Here is a 21,833-nt window from a genome sequence, read left to right on the forward strand (position 1 = left end):
AAAGAAAAGAGAACGATCGGCGTTAATTGACAGGAGTATTTAATAATAACAATTCCTAGGATATTTAACTATTTAATAGATAAATAGATAGAATCTTTCCCATGTGATGACCGACGTCTAGCCTGCTCTTATTGTCTTAGATCGGCATTAAATCCTACATTAACCCTTATGCTCACGCACTAGGAGGAAAACTTGGCGCTTGGCAGCCCGTGGGATATGATAAAATCCAAATCTTACCTAGGTAGTATATGCAGTTTGTTTCAGTCCGTAGGGCTAATACGTAAATTTAAGAGTATTTTAGGAGATTAGTATAATATCAGTATAGTATCAGTATAGTATCAGTATAGTATCAGTATAGTATCAGTATAGTATCAGTATAGTATCAGTATAATATCAGTATAGTATCAGTATAGTATCAGTATAATATCAGTTTAATATCAGTATAATATCAGTATAATATCAGGTTCATCTGGCACTATTGAACGGCCTTACCGGATTAGGCTTGTGTGAAGCCGAAAGGGGGCAAAAGGAAGTTGGGCCTAGGACCCCTATTATTGGGCAGGGAACAAATTTACGATCTATGGAACTGCAGAACTTCAGGAACAAAATCTATATTGTGGCTTGATAATTGAGGTGTCAATCTTTCATTTCAGCATCTCTTCGATATAAACCAGATGTTCTTTGATTTTTAAATACCCCCTGTCCAACGATGATTCAAACTTGATCATCCCACCATGATCAGCCTGAATAAAAACATGGGACGAATTCTCCTGTGGTGAGAACGACATAGTCTTGTTCAGGCATGGTGTAAGCAAATAGTCCACGACTGGTTGTAGATAATCCCCTTACCTGGTCCAGTGTACTATTTGTTGGGAGAGAGTCGAGCATTTCATGAACAAATAAAGTCCAAAACTGTTGACTGATCGATGGGTAGCCCTGTAATGTAGTCGCTAACCAGTGTGCTTCCTTATAGATATCGCTAGACTCCTGCTCGGATCCTTTAGCACCAGATAAGTAGCTTTGCAGTCCACTGAGCCTTGAGTCTAGCTCAGGTGTTCCCATGTAGATCGCTCCGCGAGTTGAGAGTCTGACGCTGCGAATGTCCGTAGTAGAAGATTCCTGTGTCGAGTCGGCATAAAGCAGGGCCTGGCGATAGTCAATGACAACTCTCTTTATGTATTTCTGTATAAAATGGCAAGGCTTACACTTTTGACTATAGGTCCCCCAAGGCTATGTGCAATGAATATAATCGGACGATTGACCGTCTGTGTTGCCTCTATCAGTACTAATTCTTATTTCCTTGTTGGGTCAGTTGAGTTTGTACATTTGTTGACGATCTTATTTCCCACAAGTCATAGACTAGTTGCTCAGATATCTTTTGCTGGGATATTGTCTGGGAGTTTCCCACGGCGTTCAAACTATAGCCCCAGGAAAGGACTCGAGTGTTGGGCATATTACCTGGCAGCAGATCACGGAGCCAGTTTACCCCATTGGCTGCCGTCCATGAATTTTCGCGGTGGCCATTCAGTCCATGAACAGCGATAATACTGCGTCAATTATTAATTATCGAAATGGTTGGTTGAGACAGATTGTACAAACTCGACTTTTGGAGTTGGCCCGTCATATAGCAACTTCAATCCAGTCTCCTCATCTTGTGGAAGTGAAGACTGTAGGTACTCTTAGCATATCGACAAAACAGGATGTAGCCATCCTGTTATCGTGGGTTCTTACTGTCTTTGCGATCTTTGGTCGGCCTTTGAACGGAAAACACCACGGCCACGGCATGACGAACAGCAAAGATGTTTAAGGTGCGGGGTAAAATATGACTAGGGAAAAACGATACCAAACCGGCTCTCGGTGCAGGGCTAAGGTCGTAGGGTGAAGATCGCGGGGAATACAAAAATTAAACTATGCTGGTCTATTGAGTACTAGCACGACGTCAAACCCCCAATATATAGTGGAGGATCGGCTATATATCCGCCCTGGGACGTTAACGCTGCTACTGGCCACAGCACTATTCGATTCAGACATTGATGCCTAAGGCAATAATTATTGCCTAATATTTCAGGCGTAAAGCTTGAATTCTTCGATCTACCGTGGACGTGTCCGGCGCCTCACGTGGCATTCTTCCAGATGCATCCATTTTTCATCGCCTCTCTAGGCATTCGAACTTTGGAAAAAACTCAATCTACCAGCCGTTATACCTACTAGCCATATGTCAATGAGCCTTGGAACACCGTGAAATCAACAAATCAATATTTTCTTATCTATTTGCCTCCGATCGGCCCGATCGGCCTCATCGCGATGATGGCAAAGAGGAAAAAGTTAGTCAATCGCCTCCCATAAAAGTGGAGAGCGACCGAACCCCGAGCAATGAAACCCAATGAGCCTCTCCACTGTGGAGAACAACCGTCGTGAGTGGAAGCCCCAATGTCGTGCTTGGACGCGACTGAATAATATTTCGGGAGGAAAAAAAGCTGTTTCCCACATAAGCACTTTGATCCCTTCTCAAGTCCCCGGGGTATAATATACGGGGAAAGACTCGGCCTGGATGATGGGCATCACACATGGCAACATGGACAAGTCCAGCTTTAACGACGGAAAAGTCCAGCCGGCTCCTGGCACGGATTTCGAAGACTTCGGTTCGGATCCCAAGGGCGAGTATGAGCTCAATGTTGGCGGCCGTGCGGCCTTGCAGCGACGCCTGCGCAATTACCAGGTTACCATGATTGGTTTCTGCAGTGGTATTGGCACTGGTTTGTTTGTGGGAACTGGCGCTGCCTACGCCAAAGCTGGCCCTGCTGGTTTGCTGCTCGCATATATTATTGTGGGAGGAGTTTTGTGGTGTGTCATGCAAAGTATCGCCGAACTCGCAACGCTTTTCCCGACTGCTGGATCCTTCCCCCACTGGGCGACTCGATTTATAGACCCGTCTGTTGGTTTCTCCCTCGCTATTTCATACGGATACTGTTACACAATCGCTATCGCCTCGGAAGTTTCGGCGGCCGCCGTTATTGTGTCATATTGGACGGATATCACGCCTGCTGTGGTAATCACCGTTGGATTGGTACTCATTTTAGCTATCAATTTGATGAGTGTGCGATTCTATGGTGAAACCGAAGTCTTTGGAGGTGCCGTCAAGGTCCTTTGCTTCCTCGGCTTGGTTGTTGTCTCCATTGTCATCACTGCAGGCGGCGGTCCCCACGGCGATGCCATTGGATTCCGCTACTGGAATAACCCTGGACCGTGGACAAACTTCAACGGTATCACCGGTCCGACCGGCCACTTCCTCGGCTTCCTCTCCTCCTTCGTCAATGCCTCGTTCAGCTTCATTGGTGTCGAGACCGTTGTCATCACCGCATCCGAATCCGTTGATCCCCACCGTGCCATTCCCAAGGCCGCCCGCCGTGTGACCTACCGCATCGCTTTCTTCTACATTCTCGGAGCGCTTCTCATCGGTATGATCGTCGACCCAAGAGCCACAGGCCTCGTTTCCGGTTCTGGCAACGCGAACAGCTCGCCTTTTGTGATTGCCATCACCAACGCCGGCATCAACGCTCTACCCTCTATCGTAAATGCATGCATCCTCATCGCCGCGTGGTCTGCCGGTAACTCATACTGCTGGGTTGGATCGCGCATGATTGTCGCCATGACTACAGACCACCAGCTTCCCCAGATCTTCGGACGTGTGAACAAGAATGGTGTACCATACGTGGCTGTCTTTGCCGCCTGGCTATTTGGGCCGCTCGCGTACCTGAGTCTCGGCAGCGGTGGTGCAGCGCAGGCATTCACATGGCTTCTGAACCTGAGTACGGTTGCCGGCTTGATTGCTTGGGCAACCCTTTGCGTCTGCTATATTCGTTTCTATGCCGCAATGAAGAGACAAAATGTGAGCCGAGACACCCTCCCATGGCAGGCACCCTTTCAACCTTATGCCGCGTGGGTGGGCTTTATCGGTTCCGTTATTATCACTTTGGTTGCTGGTTTCCCCGTGTTTTTGAAGGGTAACTGGGATACGTCGAGCTTTATTGCGTCGTACATCGGTATCCCCATTTTCATTGTTCCCATCATTTGCTGGAAACTCTGGCATCGCACCAAGGTTAGTTTAACACCTCTTATTCATTCTGCTTTTTCGCGAAGAGTTGCTAACATTTCAATTCATAGTTTGAGCGTGCTGCCAATATCGACTTATGGTCGGGCCGCCTCCTAGATGGGGAGATCCAGCCAGTTGAAAACCCGCATAATAACTGGTGGACCAAGTTCACCGACTGGCTGTTTTAAATGACTCTTATAATGATGTGTAAATATTTGCATGCCAGACTGGCTATTCAACATTAGCGATGTACAATTTTTTATTCTGCAATTTGCATTCCAAACTTCATTCATAAATGTGTGTCCCGCGCTCATAAGTTATTGACTCTGAAATTGTTGTCCAAGTTTCTTGATATCATGGTGGGAAGCTTTGCAGCACCCGCCCACAAGGAACGACTTGAAATGGCCCTTTTCGTAGGCTTCATTGACCACTTGGGCCAACTGTTCCTCCCAAGGTCGCTAAATTCCACGTCAGCATAAATATCATTTTCCCAAGGTTCCCACTTGAAAGTAGTACTTACGTTAGCACTCACATTATCACCCAAAGCATCGTTTTTCTCCCAGATCTGCGTCGTAGTATTGTATACCTCCCCATTCGTCCCATCAGGATACAAAACCAAGCTCGGCACAGCAGATATCCGACCCTCGGAAACAGCCCCCGCAACTGCACGACCAAACAAATCAACAAGCCCAGCAAGCTTATGCATCTTAGTACAATTGATCCCAACTCCCCAGGGAACAACCCCACCCTCCATAGGCGCAAAAGCAGCCCGCACAACCTCCTCCACCGAGCTGCCATCAGGCAAGAGATCATCATCGCGCGGGAAAACACAAGCAATCCAAAACGGCACATCGAAAGCAGAATCCCGAATCGCCCTCCTCACAGCTCGAACCTCGTCAAGCCGCGGCAGCGTCTCAAACGCAACATACCGCACACGCGACACAAGCTCCCCATCCGCCTCAGCAAACATGCGCAACCGATCCAAGTGCCACAAATACAATGATTGCTCGGAGTCGTGTTCGGCATCGTATGCGCCGCTATACTCCTGACCTGGGATCATGCATGCACCGTAAGGTCCAAGACTGAGAGCGACGCTTGCGCTCTCGCGCACTTTCGCTTGTTCGGCGATGTCCACGGCCTTCTGCAGGAAGGGCCCTGCTGCGCTGCGTGGGATCCCATTTGGGAATTGGGTCGTTTTTGTCCGCGCAAACCCCTCAGCGGAGACTTGGTAGGTTGCTGTTAGGAGAATGTCTACTCCGGCAACGCCGAAGTCGCGTTGGCATGCTTGTAGCGTTGCTGGGTCGCTCACTAGCAGGTGTGAGGCCCAGAGTGGGGTTGTTGTGGAATCGAATTTGATGTTGTATAGGTCGCCCAGGGAGGTGCCAAGGCCTCCGTCTAGGATCTGGATTGTTGCCATTATGTGTATTTGGAGGTTTAGGTGGTTTATCGAGGGTAAGTGGGGGTTTTGCTGTTTGATGCAGTCCTAAACGGGCCGAGTTGCTCGGGGTTACATAATCGGTCGTTTTTGGGCCGGCCTCGGGGGTATCAAGGTCTGAAGAGTGGAGATTGGACAAGAATTGACTGTATGCTCAGATCCCGGGAATTTGTGTCTTTCTCATGGCGTAGAAGATATTTTCTGAAGTGTTCATGGACTACATTAGTAGCCGATCCATCCATCTCTATGCATCGTAGATCAGCCTCTCGCAGAACTTGATATCCAAACCAGGCATTGTTCGTTCTTTATTCCTTCAAGTATATTATATTTGTCCGAGCTGATTATAACATATACGTTGTTATAAGCCAAATATAATACATAGTAGGCGGGCAACATGATATTAAATGATACACACGCAATATGCCACTTACTCTTCTTCACACATGGGCCCATCCATATCGATGCAGAATTTGCATCTCATTGATAATGCAAAGTTCTCCATTCTCTTCGTTCCCAATGCTCAAGGCTCTCCATTTATTTACCCGTCTTCGAACAACTTCTTCTTTCAACCACGAAGTGACGCCTAAACGGCGCAGTCGATTAACCCACAACCCTTGTATAATCCGTTTCACAGAGAGCCAGTTCATCATCGGATGAATAGCTGCATATGCAGCACCGCTATAGCCCACTCTCACCAAAGGGTTCAAGTAAACACCCTTTTCCACTGATAGTGGGTTATCTGTGTGTATGAGACAGCATTCGGAGCCTTCAAGATGATACTTCGCCAGTGAATCGGGGATACCTCGGAAGCGAAGCGGGGAACTCGCGATGAATGGACTTGCGGACATCGCCACTAGAGATATGTTAGTTTATGCAACGCTTTCTGCAATGGATGCCAGCATACCCATGCCATTCCAGCAACTTGTCACAGGAACAGGAGACATGTTTTTCATTGCACGTCGTGATGCCGCAGAGCTGAAATAGGGCCACGTTTGCATGATGGGTTCATGGCCCTTGATATCCCGGAGAGCAAATGTGTCATAGTAATTCGGAGGCTTGGAGAAATCCAAGGCGCAGGCAGCAGCGTATTCGCCACGATTGGTATGTATAAGTTCGAGGACGTCGTTCGGCTAATCAACAAAAGAAGGCCTTGGTTAGAATGTATATTCGACAAAAGGGAAGATGATTCAAACAAACCGTAAATACGACGTCGTTCAGAAATAGGATTTTATCAAACGTGATACCCTGCCGTGCAAGATCCTGCAGCGGCAGCAAGCTCAAGTTCCTTATCCGGGCTAGATACGGCACTCGTCTGAGTTGTTTCTTCCCATCTGGAGTGCTAATCCAGCCTTCACCCCTTGCGGATGCGGCAAGTTCATCTTCATGTGTCACTGGTGACAATGTGATATTCCGTGGTATTCGCATTCGCTCGAGTTCCCAATCCAGCTCCCTCAACGCGTCTTTCGTGTTATCATAGCTCCCGCTTTCGTATATGCTGACGAACACATTTTCCGGACCAAGCTTCAAGACCAGCTCTGTGAGTGCCTTGCTCCAGTGATTGCGTAGAATGAGCCCATTGTTCCAATTGATGCTTGCAATATATATTCTTTCTTGCTTTTGCGGTCGGTGTCGGAGAACAGTGTGATCAACTTCGTAAAGTCGGTGCTGAATCAGATGTATTTCGGCCAGATTCCATATTGCGAAGATTATAACCAGAGCTCGGGCGATGCGGTACCGGAGGACTCCTCGGGAAACGGACAAAATCGTCATGGAAATTGAGGGAGCTGGGAGACTAGCGGTTTGGTGTCAACGTAGGGGTCGAGTGCGATGTGCGCGAATCTAATCTTCCTGACATACTTGACTGAAGTTGTGGGAGGAACCAACCCTTGATAGAGAATATTGGGCGTTTCCAGGGCAGAGCGAGGTAGCCAAGGGATATTCCGAAATGAACATAAGAATGTACCTGAGGTATACTTCTTTCCCAAAGTATAGATATCCGCGATGATCATTAACGGAAGGAGTAAAAACTTTATACGCCGATCGGCCATAAATTAATCGTGAGATCCATATAATACAGTTGGTCGCACGGGAAGTATATAAATGGTTGTTTTCTATATTAATTTTAACAAGACAAAAGAATTATAACAAGCAGTATACAAGCAGTACACAAGGGATGAGACACACTATGTTAAAGGAGTGAGTCTCAACTCAGGAAATGCAAAATAGCCGTAGCAGCAATCGCAATGCCAGCTACTCTCGTGAAGCCCGAATGACCCCGATTACCTGCCCCCGTTTGAGTCACGTCGGTACTCGACGCCGTCGTACTAACTCCACCCTCAACCCAGGGCTGCCCAGGCAGCGAATCCGAGCTCTCACCGATCTCCACCGCGCTAGAAAGCTTGTTTTCCAGCAAATCGCAGTCGATCCGATCATCACTCTTGGGCACACTGTTGGTGACAGAGATCGGCAGGTCAAAGACAGTATAATAGTCAGTCCCATTCCAGAGGAAAGATTGGTGCATGGAGATATTGTATGCGCCACGCGCCGAGTTCTTTGAGCCAGAGCCGTCTCCCACGAGGCATTCGGGCCAAATCCAATTCACATGTTTGACGGTGGATGAGGGCTCTAGATCCAAGACGGGACCGACGTAGCTTGTGTTAGACGCGGGCTTTGTGCCGTTTGAGATGGTGAAGTTGTGTGACTCGGAGGTTAAGAAGAGTGTGATATCGTGGAAGCGGGTTGACCAGTCGGGTTGAGTTGATGCGGGCCATGGTAGTTTGCCATTACCGGACACGTCGATCGCGACTTGTAGGTTGTCTAAGAAATTAGTATGTGGTTGATATATTTTTGGCGCATAGACTTGCCTCCTCCGAGTGGTGTGTTCGGCTGTGGGGAATCGACAATTGCCAGGCCTGGCGTGTAGACTTGGCCATTGACAATGGTGAAGTTGACCATTATTCCGAGCTTATTGATTTGATCGAAGTCGGATGTTATTCTATTTACATAAACACAGGCTGCGCTGTTATATTCTTCTTATTCTTTTTACGCCAAGGGGCTCATTTCCGACAACTCCGCCATTATCCTTAGCGTATTGAGAGTAATTTCATCTCTTCAAGTCATTGGTCTGAATATGACCGTTAAGCCCTCATTTAGTCCTAGGTCTCTCATTTTTATTTCTCGGTATTAATCACAGTCAATAGGGGTACATGTACATGGCATATTTGACCTCTGCTGACTTCAAATCAATATTTGTTAGGACATAATCGTCTCTTCCTCAATGCCCCATAATTATAGACAATGCGATTGATTTACCATCATTCAATGTATTTGTAGGGAATTGATAGAGGGACCCCCTTTGGATACTGGCACTGTCTGGTTTTCCGGTACCGCCTTCTTAATTGGGTGCGACACTGGATTCTGCCATGCTTTCTGCCAGTGCAGAGTTTTCTGCCATATATTCTGCCACCCCCATATAATTCTGGTTTACATAGTAAAAAATACTGCATTTTGATCAGAAAAAGTCGTACATTCATTGATTTCTGTGTTGATCTACCCTACAAATTGACCATGATACTGATTTTCACGTCCTCGACCCCGTGGCCTTCCTCGTCCTCGTCCTCGTCCTCGGTTCTCCTTACAACGAAGGATCTCGATATATGAAACGATCCTACGTGAGAGGATTAAGGGAAGACTACGGTTGCTAGGTGCTTGCCTAGGTGCTAGCCTAGGTGCAGATACTGATAGAAAAATGGGTTGGAAGAAGGTAGGTTAATGTTAATTTGTATGATTTAGTCTATGGGACAAGAGTGACTTAGTTTTGTATAGGGTTTACATACAAATTATTGGTATCTGCTGTCTTATCTTATTATGTGGGGTAGTTTGACACGAAGACGGTGGGGAGGTGGGCAGATATAGGTGTCGAGGTGAACTACTAAATTAGGAAAGCGGTGGGGAGGTGGGCAGATACAGGTGTCGAGGTGAACTACTAAATTAGGAAAGCGGTGGGGAGGTGGGCAGATACAGGTGTCGAGGTGAACTACTAAATTAGGAAAGCGGTGGGGAGGTGAGCAGGGAAAGGTGTCGAGGTGAACTAACAAATTAGGAAAGCGGTGACTGGAAAATCAGGCAAGGGGGTGTCCCTGTATCAGTATCCAAAGGGGGTGTCCCTCTATCAATTCCCTATTTGTATAGTAACTCGGTAATGCATAACATCTTATACATTAACCATGATAATACGAAACAAGGGGTATGTAGGTACTAAGAACAATATGAACTCACAAACAGCGCGAGTATATAGTACCTTTGGTGGATATATATATTTGAAGAGAGATTGACATCTCTACCCTCACTTTACTTGTTATGTATGTATTCTGCCATTATTTCTTGTTCTTTTCTCCCTATTTATCTTAACTCAACATCTAAGTTATCTAGACTAGAAGACTACCTAGAAGACTACCAATATTAATCGATTTTCTAGTCATATGGACCCTGGGGCTATGATTACTTCGTTATCCGAGAAGGATCTGCGAGATACCAAGAGAGGGAAGATGAGGATGAGGATGACTTAAATGCGCATAATAGCTACTTCAGATCGTGTGTCGTTGTCTGTATGGTGTCCATTCGCACATCAGCTCATTTCTCATCTCCACTTTCCCATGCACATTGGCCAAGGTTGGGTACCCATGAGAGAGAATAGGCTTTAATTCGGCTGGTCGGATTGGCGCTCTAGCAGATGTGGCTCGGATATACCGGATTCAAGTTCAGAAGTTACTCGGTTGGTTCCATCACAATTTACAGGAAAAGATGCGCAAAAAAAAAAAAAAAAAAAAAAACATAAGCATAACAGAACACAAAGGTATCAGGCAAAAAACATATTAGACGCGACCAAAGAAACAGTAGCGAACAGACTTTTCCAGAAAATAGACATGGAATAACAACCGGAGTGGTCACCAAAACCAAGAATAAAGAGAATAAATATCATTTCTTGTCACCCCAAAGACCAACAATGCCGATCGAAAGCGCAATACCAGACAACCAAGTGCGTGCTCGATGGAGCCGGCGCTCCCGGTCCATCTCAAGCTGAACGGTTTCGCCGTTCATGTCGTCCTGTGCCTCAACCACAACAAGGTCCTCATCCTTATTTATGTTGGAGTCCCGGACCAGGGAGAAGTGGGAAACGTCGCGGATCACAGCCGAGGCCCAGTTCTTGAAGCCGAGGTGACGGTTGAACCAGAAATCAACACCGTGGGCACTGATCGCAGAGAATGCCCACAGCCAGATCATGTATGGGTGTCGACGGCGTGGAGATGAGAGACACCATGCGAAACAGAAACAGGAATTGGTCAGGAAGGAGAGGCGTAGGGCATATCGGCGGGTTAGGCGCTTCACTTCGTTCAGGGAGCGGGCGGCGGTTGTCGCCGTTGGAAGTAGCTGTAGAGCTGGGATTGTAATAGATGATGTCGAGTAAGATAGGCCCTGTGGGTTTGAAAGGGGTTGTTAGCATTTGTTGATCATGTTTGTTGATCATGTTTTATGATGCGATAGATGCGATTGACGTACAGTAAGAAGACCGAGGGAGACAGTGCCAACAAACTTGCTAACGCTGATGGGGCAGGCCATGTCGCAGTAACTAAAGTCGATCGCTTGCCTCAGAGCGGTATTTGACGAGTATAACAGAATCTGGAATGAGTTGAGTGGAAGATTCACGTCAACAATGCAAAGAAGAGACGGTTCTTTTTTTTCGGTGACGTCGCGGACCGCCTACGCACCAGCCAATCAGAGGGCCACTGTTCTTCATCGCAATGGAGTCTACATCTTCTTCTTCTTTTACCGTAATAGAACATAACTAAATCGGCATCTATACATTGTACCTACATAACAGATAACCCGCCACTCGAAAAGACCTTTCTTAGTAGAGGACAAAGCAATGATATATGCTCGAGGACAACACCCGATTGGTAGCAACTTGTTAAGCCAATTAATGAAATTGAGGTGTTTTGAGTCCCAAAACATTACCTAACTACAACATAGCTAGTTGATAAATGTATCTTCCAAATCACATTTCTAGCTTTGGAATACTTCCTTTCCTTACAGGGCTTTCCAAGGTTCCTGACCTCGGGAGGTTGCATTTTTGTATTACTAATCCTTTTATGCACCAATCTAAATTCGAAATACATAAAGAATTGCATAAAAATGCATAAAACCTAGGAAGCCGAGGTCCAACTGTGGGGAAGCGGGTTTCATTAAACAACGACCCAACGACCTCCTGGACATCCCCAACTCCCCCACAATCTTTAACCCAATATCTCCAAGTAGGTGTATAGTAATCAGAATGCCCCTCCTCAAGACGGAATATTTGAGTGACTCCTGGAAGGATGGAATCTTCGGTAAGATCCATAGTCCATTGTCAACACTCAGTCACACTAACTTCTTGGTCCAGCAAATAAAGTGGTATTCTGCACAGGAGGTGCCGGCACTATCTGCAGTGCCCAGGTCCGGGCCTTAGTACACCTTGGTGCCAACGCCTGTATCATCGGCCGCAATGTAGAGAAGACCGAGCGTGTTGCCCAGGACATCGCGACAGCCCGACCGGGTGCCAAGGTGATTGGGATTGGTTCCGTGGACGTGCGCAAGCTCGAGAGTTTGCAGCAAGCAGTTGAGCGTTGTGTTAAGGAGCTTGGAGGGATTGACTTTGTCATGTATGTCGAAATATTAACATGATCCCGGTCTTCGATTTCCATACTAAGAGTATGTGACAGTGCTGGAGCGGCGGGTAACTTCCTCGCCTCGATCGAGCAACTCTCAGTCAATGCTTTCAAATCAGTCATGGATATTGACGTCTTGGGCTCTTATAACACCCTCAAGGCAACTCTTCCGTATCTAAGAGAGTCAGCAAGCAAACACAGAATGGACTCGAAGACTCGTGAGTGCACCACTCGGCGAATCCGACCATCTGTTTATCACTGACACTGACAACCCTCCAGTTCAACCATCGCCGATTGGAACCGGTGGAAGAATTATCTTCGTTAGTGCCACTATCCACTACCGGGGTATGCCCTTCCAGACCCATGTATCCGTTGCCAAAGCCGGTATCGATTCCTTGTCGAACAGCGTTGCGATCGAGTATGGTCCTCGCGGGATGACCTCCAACATCATTGCGCCTGGCCCTATCGCATCGACCGAAGTTAGTATAAGTCTCAGTGGTGTTCTTCCTGTGTCAGAAGCTGATTACCTCATTATTCATTAGGGCTTGGAACGTCTGCTGCCATCAGATGCCATGGAGGCATACACCAAAGCCCAGCCACTCGGCCGCTTTGGGCATGTTCGCGACATTGCCGACGCTACCGTGTATCTCTTCTCAGACACTGGAAGCTATGTTAGTGGTCAAACGCTTGTTGGTGAGTTGTCAGATAACACAAAAGAACATGGTGAGGGTTTCATACTGACGCATATCAGTGGATGGTGCAAACTGGCGCATGTCGGCAGGCGGTGCTTCCGGTGGGAGCCTGTCTTATCCGGACTTCTTGCTTTCGGGAGATGATGTACCCAACGTGACTGGCAAAAAATCTAAGCTTTGAGCAAATGAAACAATGTCTGAGACATGGTAATACACCACGGGGACCTCTGTATTTTGGATAAATTCTATAACTTATTACTACAGTCGATCTAGCAGATAGATATAGATCCTTAGGTTTTGGAACGAGACTTGCCCATCTGCCTATATTTCTTCCTTCTTCTTCCTGTTGTGGGGAATAGTATCCATGCTTTGTAGAAACCATTGAAGCTCCAAAGATATATTAATGCAGGGTTTCTTTATCGTCTCCTTTCTTGTCCCAACCCCAGGCTTGGATTATCGTCAAAGCCGCAGCATGAAAGCCAAAGATCCCCACATGTCCCTTGGACAAGATAGCGAGGGGTCCCAGGAAGTGCATACTGAGAAATTTGTCGGGCTTGAGTGAATTGCATGATTTAGTACAGTACCTTGGGGCAGGTACTGTAGGTATTCCTGGGGCAGGTACTGTAGGTATTCCTGGGGCATATTCGCCGCGATCATATACATGTCGATGCCACATTGGGTCAGAAGGTCTGTATACTACTGATTAGTTGTGTTTCTTGAGTGTTGTGGTCATAGAACCCGCCTGTTAAGTGACACTGTCTTGTCGCCCTGCACTCTTGGCCTATTCTCCGATATACCCAAGCTGGTTATGACCCATGCTAGCATTTCGAGCCATTGTTGCATCAACAAAGATGTTATTTCCTTGTAATCGAGCCTTGGCGTCAATAATAGCATGGCAATGGCCCTGACGGTCGACCAGTCTACCGTCCAATCTCGCCGTGTACTCAGCAATACCGAGCTGACATCAAGTTTTCGCCGAACATTGTCGCACTTCAGATTGTAGAGATGAGCAGACATATTGCGTAAAGCAAGTTGATAAAACTCGAGTTTATCTTTGCCTCATGGGTATGCTTTTGAACGCAATATTCCTTGCACGACGGGGTTTCCACCAACGATTCCATAAGGACGGTGTATCCTCCCGCATTGTCTGTTTCCCAGTTTTCCATCGTCAGATTCTGGAGTTGTGTAGCCATGGCTTCGGGGTTCTCGAGTGTGAAGGGGGCTGTAGAAAATGAATCCAGTGTCAGAAGCGCAGGCATCAACACTGGCCAGGTCAAATGTGGTACGAGCACAGGATTCACTACCTCACAAACACCGACTCGGAGACCTCGGGGCTTTAGAAAGGATTATTTGGAAAAGTTGAACTTGCTTCCAAAATCGGCATGGCCAATTCCGCAATGCGCTTGGCTTGCTTGTCAAGGACCCAGCCTGTACCCGTATCGTGTTCTTATCCGGGGTCTTTGTGAGACGGAGGAACTACCCCCACGAGCGGATCTGGGGAATATAATCTTCTGGTCAGCAATGAGTCCCTGTGTAGGAGGACAGAAACTCAACATATTCATGTTATCGAGCAGTGGAAACTCGTCAAAACGGGCAGATCGACACTTGACACTGAGTCGTCACTTCGGAGGGTAGAGCACCACAGAGAGGTCCGCGCTTTTGGTCAACGGCCATAATGACAGTAGCCACCACCATGACTGTATCCTAGACTATAGTAGATCTAATGACACGAAATACCTAAGTAGCCTAAGCTTTCATTCGACCATTGGAGAAAAGTCTATTCGGCAAGCCGAGTGCACTGACCTTCGGCAAGCCAAGCCGACGGCTATTCCCGAGGTCAGCCGCAACCACATGGCACAGACCTCAGATCTGCATGCATATCATTGAATAGCCATTGGGGATGGATGTCTACGTTAAATCTAGGCAGAAATACAATTGAATAGACATAGACAGAAGGTTATTGTAGATTGCATCATTGAAAGAGACATCCTATTCCTAGAAAAAGACCATTCAAGGGACCAAGGAGACAGGAGACACCCCATTGTTCTCTTTATTGGAGGTTGATTTCATAATAGCCATTGTTAGAGAAAGATATTGTCAGCAGGAAACAATGGGAGAGCCTATTGATTGGTGCAGGGGAAGGTTGTTGACCAATGGGGTCCCAGAGTCTCACGTTCACGTCGCGTGTCGAGGCCTATATCTTCTCCCCTTCTCTCCTGTCTCCTTCTTCTTCTTCTTCTTCTCTCCCCTCTCTCTTCTCCATACTCACAACTCTTCTTTCTCTGCTTTGTATCCCATCTGCAAAGAACCCTGAGACTCGTTTCGAAACATCTTGTTTCCTGTTAATCCCAATCACCTTTGCAAGTCTTGTCAACCATTTGTGACTGCTTGTCTCGTAGCAGTTCAGGTCCAGTACTTCGGTACCCGTGACAAGACCTGTTCCCATCACTTCTTTTTCTGTGTGAGACTCCCCACCCCTTTCCTTTTTTTTTCCTCTTATGGTCTCTAACCACTCCCAATGTAGCAACCATTGGCAGTTTCTCAAGTCTCCCAACCACTTAAGTTCTGTGTCACCTTTCTCTACTGTGAGTTCAGCTGCCTTTGAAAATAATTTTTCCAAGCATCATATCTAACCTGTTTCAAAGTTAAACATGGCACCCCAGCAGGGACCGCTCCGCCGTAACGGCGTCATTGACTTCGACTTGGCGCGCCCCCCGCCCCGGCCACTCCTCTGCCGCGGAATGGACTCATTCCGTTCCACACGGTGGATGCCCCCGTCCCCGCCCCGGCCACTCCTCTGCCGCGGAATGGACTCATTCCGTTCCACACGGTGGATGCCCCCGCCCCCGCTCCGAAAATTCCTCTGGCGCCAAAAGGACCTATTGGCTTCCCAAAGACGCCTGGTCCTTCTGGCACTGCCAATCCTCCGGCAATTCCCCTGCCGCGCAATGGACCAATTGACTTCAACATGATGCCTGGTCCCTCTTCTTCCACCAACCCTTCTTCTTCTCCTCTCATCAACCAGGGTCCTCCGCACAGGATCACCCCCCTGGTGGGCCCCGACACAGCCCCTTCTTCCTCCCGCAGCGTCCAAGGCAGTCAGAGCCAGCGCCAAATCAGCGCGCTAAACGCAAGACTAGCTGATGCCGAAGGCATCATCTCTCGCCAGGAGGGCGAGCTTGACCACGCCAAATCTCAGGCGTCGGCTCTGCGATCCCAAATGGCATCTGAACGACGCACCACCCGATTGCTTGATCAGCACGAGATGGAGGCCATGATCAAACAGTCAACCAAAAGCCAGTCCCAGAACATTGAGGCTCAGCTGAGGATCCTTGAAGACCAATTGGACCAGACAGCGGAGAACCTCGAATTGGCTGAGGGCAAGAAAAAGGCCCTCCTAGATTGCAAGCAGCAACTGGCCAAAGACCAGGCAGATTTGCGGGACTTGCGCCAGATAGTCGCCGCAGCAGAATACAATGTCCGACGACATGAACGCCTTACAGGTGCGGAAGACCGAGTCAAAGGCCTCCTCAAGAATATGGAGAATATGCTTGCCGCGGTCATGCAAGATACAAGGTTTAACCAGGCGCAGACTCGTGATGCACAGATTGCTGAGTCCTCTGCCAACCGTGTGGGTATTGCACCCCGCCATGTCGTGCGAAGCCAGGACCTAGGCTCCCATGGGCATGCATTTGATTCTCACCCGCCGAAACTCGACAAGGGAAAGGGACGTGGCCCCAGAACGCTCGGTCCCGAGGATTCCGACGTCGATGGATACATTGGCCCTAACAATGATGTTTCCGGTGGCTCTTACAGAAGTCGATCGGAGAGTCCCAGCGTTCTTTCCGATGTTATGTCATTGGATAGTTGCAGATCATCACGCGAAGCGTCGCCCATTGAGACGCCCATTGACATCAGACCATCACGCGAAGGGTCGCCCATGGACATCGTATCCTCACGCGAAGGGACACCCCTCGATACGCCCATGGACGACATCAGATCATCACGCGAAGGGACACCCCTCGATACGCCCATGGACGACATCAGATCATCACGCGAAGGGTCACCCATGGATATTATCACCCAACAAGAACTTGCCGTGTTGCAGGCAGACGAGTCGCAGGTAGGCGACCGAAATGCAGCGGTGCAAGAAGCACCAGTTACCACCCTTACCATCACTCCCCAGCAAGCGGAGATCAACGACATGATGGGAAACCAAAACCAGCTCTTTTACGAACTTCCAAATGCGAACAGCCTATACTTTGACGGTTGCATAGATTGGGCTCTGGATGCGGATGGGGATGTCATCATGATGAACGCCCCAGATGAGCGTTATCTTCTCACAAGGGGAGAGGGAAAAGCAATCACAGACCGCGTGGCGATCGCATCTGCAACCCCATTCCCGAGGAACCGCAACCGCGTATTTAAACGGCATGACCGTCTCACTGGGAGTCGTAAGACTTGGAGTAGTATGACTTGGAATCGTCTCGCTTGGACTCCTCTCGCTTGGACTTGTCTCACTGGGAGTCCTCGTCGTCGTCGTCGTCAGGCGCGCCAGAGGGTGATTCAGTTCGTCAATCCCCCAGCACCAGTCAACCTCCCGGTACCAGTCAACATCCCAGTACCAGTCAGCCTCCCATTGCCAGTCATCCTCCCAGTACCAGTCAACCTCCAGTTACCAGTCAACATCCCGGTACCAGTCAGCCTCCCAGTCCGAAAACGGGTTGCTGCCATGACTGAGGGACCAAACCGCAAGAAGAGGATCACAAAAGAGCTGGTGGAAGCCAACGGATCGCTGTTGCTTCCCCTTGTCACAGTATATGTGATGAACACAGCCTCGAACGTGCTAGATGAGAGTGTGCCAGCTGTTTCGCAGCCAGCTCAATCTGTGCATGTTTCGACAGAGGAGGTGCCCACCCAGGCAGTCATGAGTGAGCCAGCTGTTTCTCAGCCGACTCTGACTGTTATGGAGCACACCGAGTCTGTTATGACCGAGCAGGCAGTCATGAGTGAGCCAGCTGTTTCTCAGCCGACTCTGACTGTTCTGGAGTACACCGAGACCACCTCGACCGAGCAGGTGCCTGTGCCCACTGAGGCAGCTATGAGTGTGCCAGCTGTTCCCCAGCCGACTCAAGCTGCCCAGGAGGCCACTGAGCAGATTCCTGCCCACGCAGCTTTGAGTGAGCCCGCTGTTTCTCAGCCGACTCGAGCTGCGTCGGAGGAAGAGGAGAGTCTCGAGACCGTGCAGGTGCCTACCAAGGCAGTTCTGAGTGTGCCAGCTGTTTCCAAGCCGACTCAAGCTGTCTTGGAGTCCACCGTGCCCGAGTCCAGTGTGCTTCAATGCACCTCGCCCGCGTCAACTGTGTCCATCCCATCTGACGAAGTTGTGGGTGCGCCTGCTCCTAGTGAGCCAGCCCCAACTAAGTCAGCCCAGACTGAGCCATCGTCAGCTGAGGGAATTCAGAGTGTGCCTGCTGTTACTAAGCCGACTCTGAATGAATCAGACCTGACTTGGCAGACCGAGGACGAGCCTGTTGTTGGGAGCCTGCGGACCGGTACCCGTTCGCACCTCGACGTGTTGCTTGCGATGCGAGCAGCAAGGACTCAAGCTCGTCCTACCATCATGTCTTCTCCTGAGGGGCTGCAGGTCACAGCAGCCTCTCAAAGCAACTCCGCCTCTTCCCTGGTCGCCAGTCCCGAAGACGCTTCGGTCAAGAATGCCGTTGCAACAGGGACAGATTCCCGTGCGGGGGTTTCGAAAGGCACCAAGAGGGTCGAGGACGCCAACCCGACTTGCAGCGCTCAACGGACTGCAGGAGAACAGCGGGAGAAAATGGGCGGAGAAGAGGCAGCGACTTCTGGTCTTCAAATGCCAGGAGCTTGGCCTTCCGACCCAACCGCTGTCACTGTGTCTGACGAGTCAGACATGCATGAGGGATCGGCTTTGCTGAGGGGGTTGTGGACAGGAGCTGGTTGGGTCTCCTTTGGTGTATTCGTCATGGTGATGGTGATGCTGCTTTCGTTCCCCGTCTGGGCAGGTCACCTTGGACACCTCGTTTACGCCTTGGAGGGTCCCGAACAGTTCCTGGAGGAACTGCGGTGGGAGCACGGATATGATGTTCCGTTCTTGGAGCGGATTATCTATGTCTTCCTCCGTTGTTTTGCCGGAGATCGGACTTTGTTCGGTTAACGGCAAGTGGTACGCACTACATCAGGAGGAGGGACGAATGAGCCACCTCCTGATGGATAATATGATATTACAACGACAAGGCAGGAAGCTGGCAAGTCCGACGATTGCCGCTTCAACTGCAGTACAACGACAGCGGCTCAAGGGGAGGGACGAATGGGCCACCTCTTGAGTTCGCAAAAACGACAAGAGCAGGAAGCTAGCAAGTCCGATGATTGCAGCTTCACCTGCACGAACAGCGGCCAAGGGGAGGGACGAATGGGCCACCTCTTAGGACCGCAACAACGACAATGCAGCAAGCCGGCAAGTCCGATGATTGCCGCTTCACCTGCACAGTTACAGCGCCATGTGTCTGTTACCAAAGACACAGAAACAAGAACCCATTGTTGGAGTACCCTTGTTTCCCACACCCGCGAGGGTGATGGTTGTCGACGCCCATGGCACTCTGTCGGGGCACCTGTTCTGAGTTGTGTTCGATCTTCTTGTTCGCCCACCCTTCGGGGTGGTGTATGATTATTACTGTCGGTTGTCGAAAGACAACATGTACGATTTGTTTGTTGTCCACCCTTCGGGGTGATGTACGAGTTTTTGTTGGCCGTCGAAAGACATCATGTCAGAGTACTGTCTTGACGACATGTCCGAGTCCGTGTTGACTCGATGTTTGATTTCATGTTTGAACATGTGAGACTGCGATGTCGGGGCCCTGGAATATATTATATATTCCCGTATATATTATATATATACTTCTTTGCCTACCCAGGAGACTGGGTAGAAGATGTGGGCAATCGCCACCGTCCTGCCGACACATGAGCCAGCCCCTGGGAGATGAACCCAAAAAGAAAAATCATCTCCCAGGGGCTGGCAATATACGGCACAGAAGCTGCCGCCTGCGTGTTCAGCGGGCTAACCATGCCATTCTGTCGACAACACGCCAGCTCCTGGGAGGGGGACAATATATGATCTCCCAGGAGCTGGCAACGACCAACTATCTGCATGGTTAGCCCGCTGAACACGCAGGAACATGAGCCAGCCCCTGGGAGATGAGCCCCAAAAAAAAAAAAAAAAAAAAAAGAAATCATCTCCTAGGGGCTGGCAATATGGAACAAAAGCTGCCTGCGTGTTCAGCGGGCTAACCATGCCACCGTCGACAACACGCCAGCTCCTGGGAGGGGGACAATATATGATCTCCCAGGAGCTGGCAACGACCAACTATCTGCATGGTTAGCCCGCTGAACACGCAGGAACATGAGCCAGCCCCTAGGAGATGAGCCCAAAAAAAAAAAAAAAAAGAAAGAAATCATCTCCCAGGGGCTGGCAATATGGAACAAAAGCTGCCTGCGTGTTCAGCGGGCTAACCATGCCACCGTCGACAACACGCCAGCTCCTGGGAGAGGGGACAATAAATGATCTCCCAGGAGCTGGCAACGACCAACTATCTGCATGGTTAGCCCGCTGAACACGCAGGAACATGAGCCAGCCCCTGGGAGATGAGCCCAAAAAAAAAAAAAAAAAAAAAGAAATCATCTCCCAGGGGCTGGCAATATGGAACAAAAGCTGCCTGCGTGTTCAGCGGGCTAACCATGCCACCGTCGACAACACGCCAGCTCCTGGGAGAGGGGACAATAAATGATCTCCCAGGAGCTGGCAACGACCAACTATCTGTATGGTTAGCCCGCTGAACACGTAGGGAGGTGAGCCAGCCCCTGGGAGATGAACCCAAAAAAAAAAAAAAGAATCATCTCCTAGGGGCTGGCAATATGGAAAAAGCTGCCTGCGTGTTCAGCGGGCTAACCATGCCACCGTCGACAACACGCCAGCTCCTGGGAGAGGGGACAATAAATGATCTCCCAGGAGCTGGCAACGACCAACTATCTGCATGGTTAGCCCGCTGAACACGCAGGAACATGAGCCAGCCCCTGGGAGATGAGACCCCCCAAAAAAAGAAATCATCTCCCAGGGGCTGGCATTATACGGCACAGAAGCTGCCACCTGCGTGTTCAGCGGGCTGACCATGCCACAAACCAACAGCATCGCATGGTTGGCCCGCTGAACACGTAGGAACATGAGCCAGCCCCTGGGAGATGAGACCCCCCAAAAAAGAAATCATCTCCCAGGGGCTGGCATTATACGGCACAGAAGCTGCCACCTGCGTGTTCAGCGGGCTAACCATGTCACCATTCCGTCGACAACACGCCAGCTCCTGGGATAGGGGACAATATATGATCCTAGGAGCTGGCAACGACCAACTATCTACATGGTTAGCCCGCTGAACACGTAGGAACATGGGCCAGCCCCTGGGAGATGAGACCCCCAAAAAAAAAGAAATCATCTCCTAGGGGCTGGCATTATACGGCACAGAAGCTGCCACCTGCGTGTTCAGCGGGCTGACCATGCCACAAACCAACAGCATCGCATGGTTGGCCCGCTGAACACGCAGGAACATGAGCCAGCCCCTGGGAGATGAGACCCCCCCAAAAAAGAAATCATCTCCCAGGGGCTGGCATTATACGGCACAGAAGCTGCCACCTGCGTGTTCAGCGGGCTAACCATGTCACCATTCCGTTGACAACACGCCAGCTCCTGGGATAGGGGACAATATATGATCCCAGGAGCTGGCAACGACCAACTATCTACATGGTTAGCCCGCTGAACACGTAGGAACATGGGCCAGCCCCTGGGAGATGAGACCCCCAAAAAAAAAAGAAATCATCTCCTAGGGGCT

The 21,833-nt window shown here is 49.3% G+C and overlaps 10 protein-coding genes across 10 annotated transcripts; 3 read left to right on the forward strand and 7 right to left on the reverse strand.

Moving 5' to 3' along the window:
• Window positions 1-159: 159 nt before the first annotated feature.
• Window positions 160-1,062, reverse strand: N7516_008713 (uncharacterized protein; the record flags this gene model as incomplete). Its single annotated transcript, XM_057221432.1, has 2 exons — window positions 160-237; window positions 850-1,062. The coding sequence occupies 2 exons, from the start codon at window positions 1,060-1,062 to the stop codon at window positions 160-162; spliced, it is 291 nt and encodes a 96-aa protein (XP_057071704.1).
• A 1,513-nt stretch (window positions 1,063-2,575) lies between these two features.
• Window positions 2,576-4,281, forward strand: N7516_008714 (putative amino acid permease; the record flags this gene model as incomplete). Its single annotated transcript, XM_057221433.1, has 2 exons — window positions 2,576-4,099; window positions 4,165-4,281. 2 exons carry the CDS (start codon window positions 2,576-2,578, stop codon window positions 4,279-4,281), a joined length of 1,641 nt encoding a protein of 546 aa, XP_057071705.1.
• A 129-nt stretch (window positions 4,282-4,410) lies between these two features.
• On the reverse strand, window positions 4,411-5,510 carry N7516_008715 (homocysteine S-methyltransferase family protein; the record flags this gene model as incomplete). Its single annotated transcript, XM_057221434.1, has 2 exons — window positions 4,411-4,551; window positions 4,614-5,510. The coding sequence occupies 2 exons, from the start codon at window positions 5,508-5,510 to the stop codon at window positions 4,411-4,413; spliced, it is 1,038 nt and encodes a 345-aa protein (XP_057071706.1).
• Window positions 5,511-6,397: 887 nt separating this feature from the next.
• Window positions 6,398-7,298, reverse strand: N7516_008716 (glycosyltransferase family 69 protein; the record flags this gene model as incomplete). The annotated part of the gene is made up of 2 exons (XM_057221435.1): window positions 6,398-6,658; window positions 6,726-7,298. 2 exons carry the CDS (start codon window positions 7,296-7,298, stop codon window positions 6,398-6,400), a joined length of 834 nt encoding a protein of 277 aa, XP_057071707.1.
• A 433-nt stretch (window positions 7,299-7,731) lies between these two features.
• Window positions 7,732-8,461, reverse strand: N7516_008717 (uncharacterized protein; the record flags this gene model as incomplete). Its single annotated transcript, XM_057221436.1, has 2 exons — window positions 7,732-8,333; window positions 8,389-8,461. 2 exons carry the CDS (start codon window positions 8,459-8,461, stop codon window positions 7,732-7,734), a joined length of 675 nt encoding a protein of 224 aa, XP_057071708.1.
• A 2,044-nt stretch (window positions 8,462-10,505) lies between these two features.
• N7516_008718 (uncharacterized protein) lies at window positions 10,506-11,147 on the reverse strand (the record flags this gene model as incomplete). Its single annotated transcript, XM_057221437.1, has 2 exons — window positions 10,506-11,003; window positions 11,088-11,147. The coding sequence occupies 2 exons, from the start codon at window positions 11,145-11,147 to the stop codon at window positions 10,506-10,508; spliced, it is 558 nt and encodes a 185-aa protein (XP_057071709.1).
• Window positions 11,148-11,859: 712 nt separating this feature from the next.
• N7516_008719 (SDR family oxidoreductase) lies at window positions 11,860-13,105 on the forward strand (the record flags this gene model as incomplete). The annotated part of the gene is made up of 6 exons (XM_057221438.1): window positions 11,860-11,914; window positions 11,968-12,226; window positions 12,287-12,450; window positions 12,512-12,711; window positions 12,775-12,925; window positions 12,984-13,105. 6 exons carry the CDS (start codon window positions 11,860-11,862, stop codon window positions 13,103-13,105), a joined length of 951 nt encoding a protein of 316 aa, XP_057071710.1.
• A 2,507-nt stretch (window positions 13,106-15,612) lies between these two features.
• N7516_008720 (uncharacterized protein) lies at window positions 15,613-15,894 on the reverse strand (the record flags this gene model as incomplete). Its single annotated transcript, XM_057221439.1, has 1 exon — window positions 15,613-15,894. The coding sequence occupies one exon, from the start codon at window positions 15,892-15,894 to the stop codon at window positions 15,613-15,615; it is 282 nt and encodes a 93-aa protein (XP_057071711.1).
• A 1-nt stretch (window position 15,895) lies between these two features.
• N7516_008721 (uncharacterized protein) lies at window positions 15,896-19,114 on the forward strand (the record flags this gene model as incomplete). Its single annotated transcript, XM_057221440.1, has 1 exon — window positions 15,896-19,114. One exon carries the CDS (start codon window positions 15,896-15,898, stop codon window positions 19,112-19,114), a length of 3,219 nt encoding a protein of 1,072 aa, XP_057071712.1.
• Window positions 19,115-19,863: 749 nt separating this feature from the next.
• Window positions 19,864-21,395, reverse strand: N7516_008722 (uncharacterized protein; the record flags this gene model as incomplete). The annotated part of the gene is made up of 3 exons (XM_057221441.1): window positions 19,864-19,998; window positions 20,468-20,543; window positions 21,241-21,395. The coding sequence occupies 3 exons, from the start codon at window positions 21,393-21,395 to the stop codon at window positions 19,864-19,866; spliced, it is 366 nt and encodes a 121-aa protein (XP_057071713.1).
• Window positions 21,396-21,833: the final 438 nt, after the last annotated feature.

Source organism: Penicillium verrucosum, assembly GCF_028828655.1.
Source record: "Penicillium verrucosum strain IBT 35672 chromosome Unknown utg000003l_segment0_segment0, whole genome shotgun sequence".
In the NCBI taxonomy this organism is placed as follows: Eukaryota; Fungi; Ascomycota; class Eurotiomycetes; order Eurotiales; family Aspergillaceae; genus Penicillium; species Penicillium verrucosum.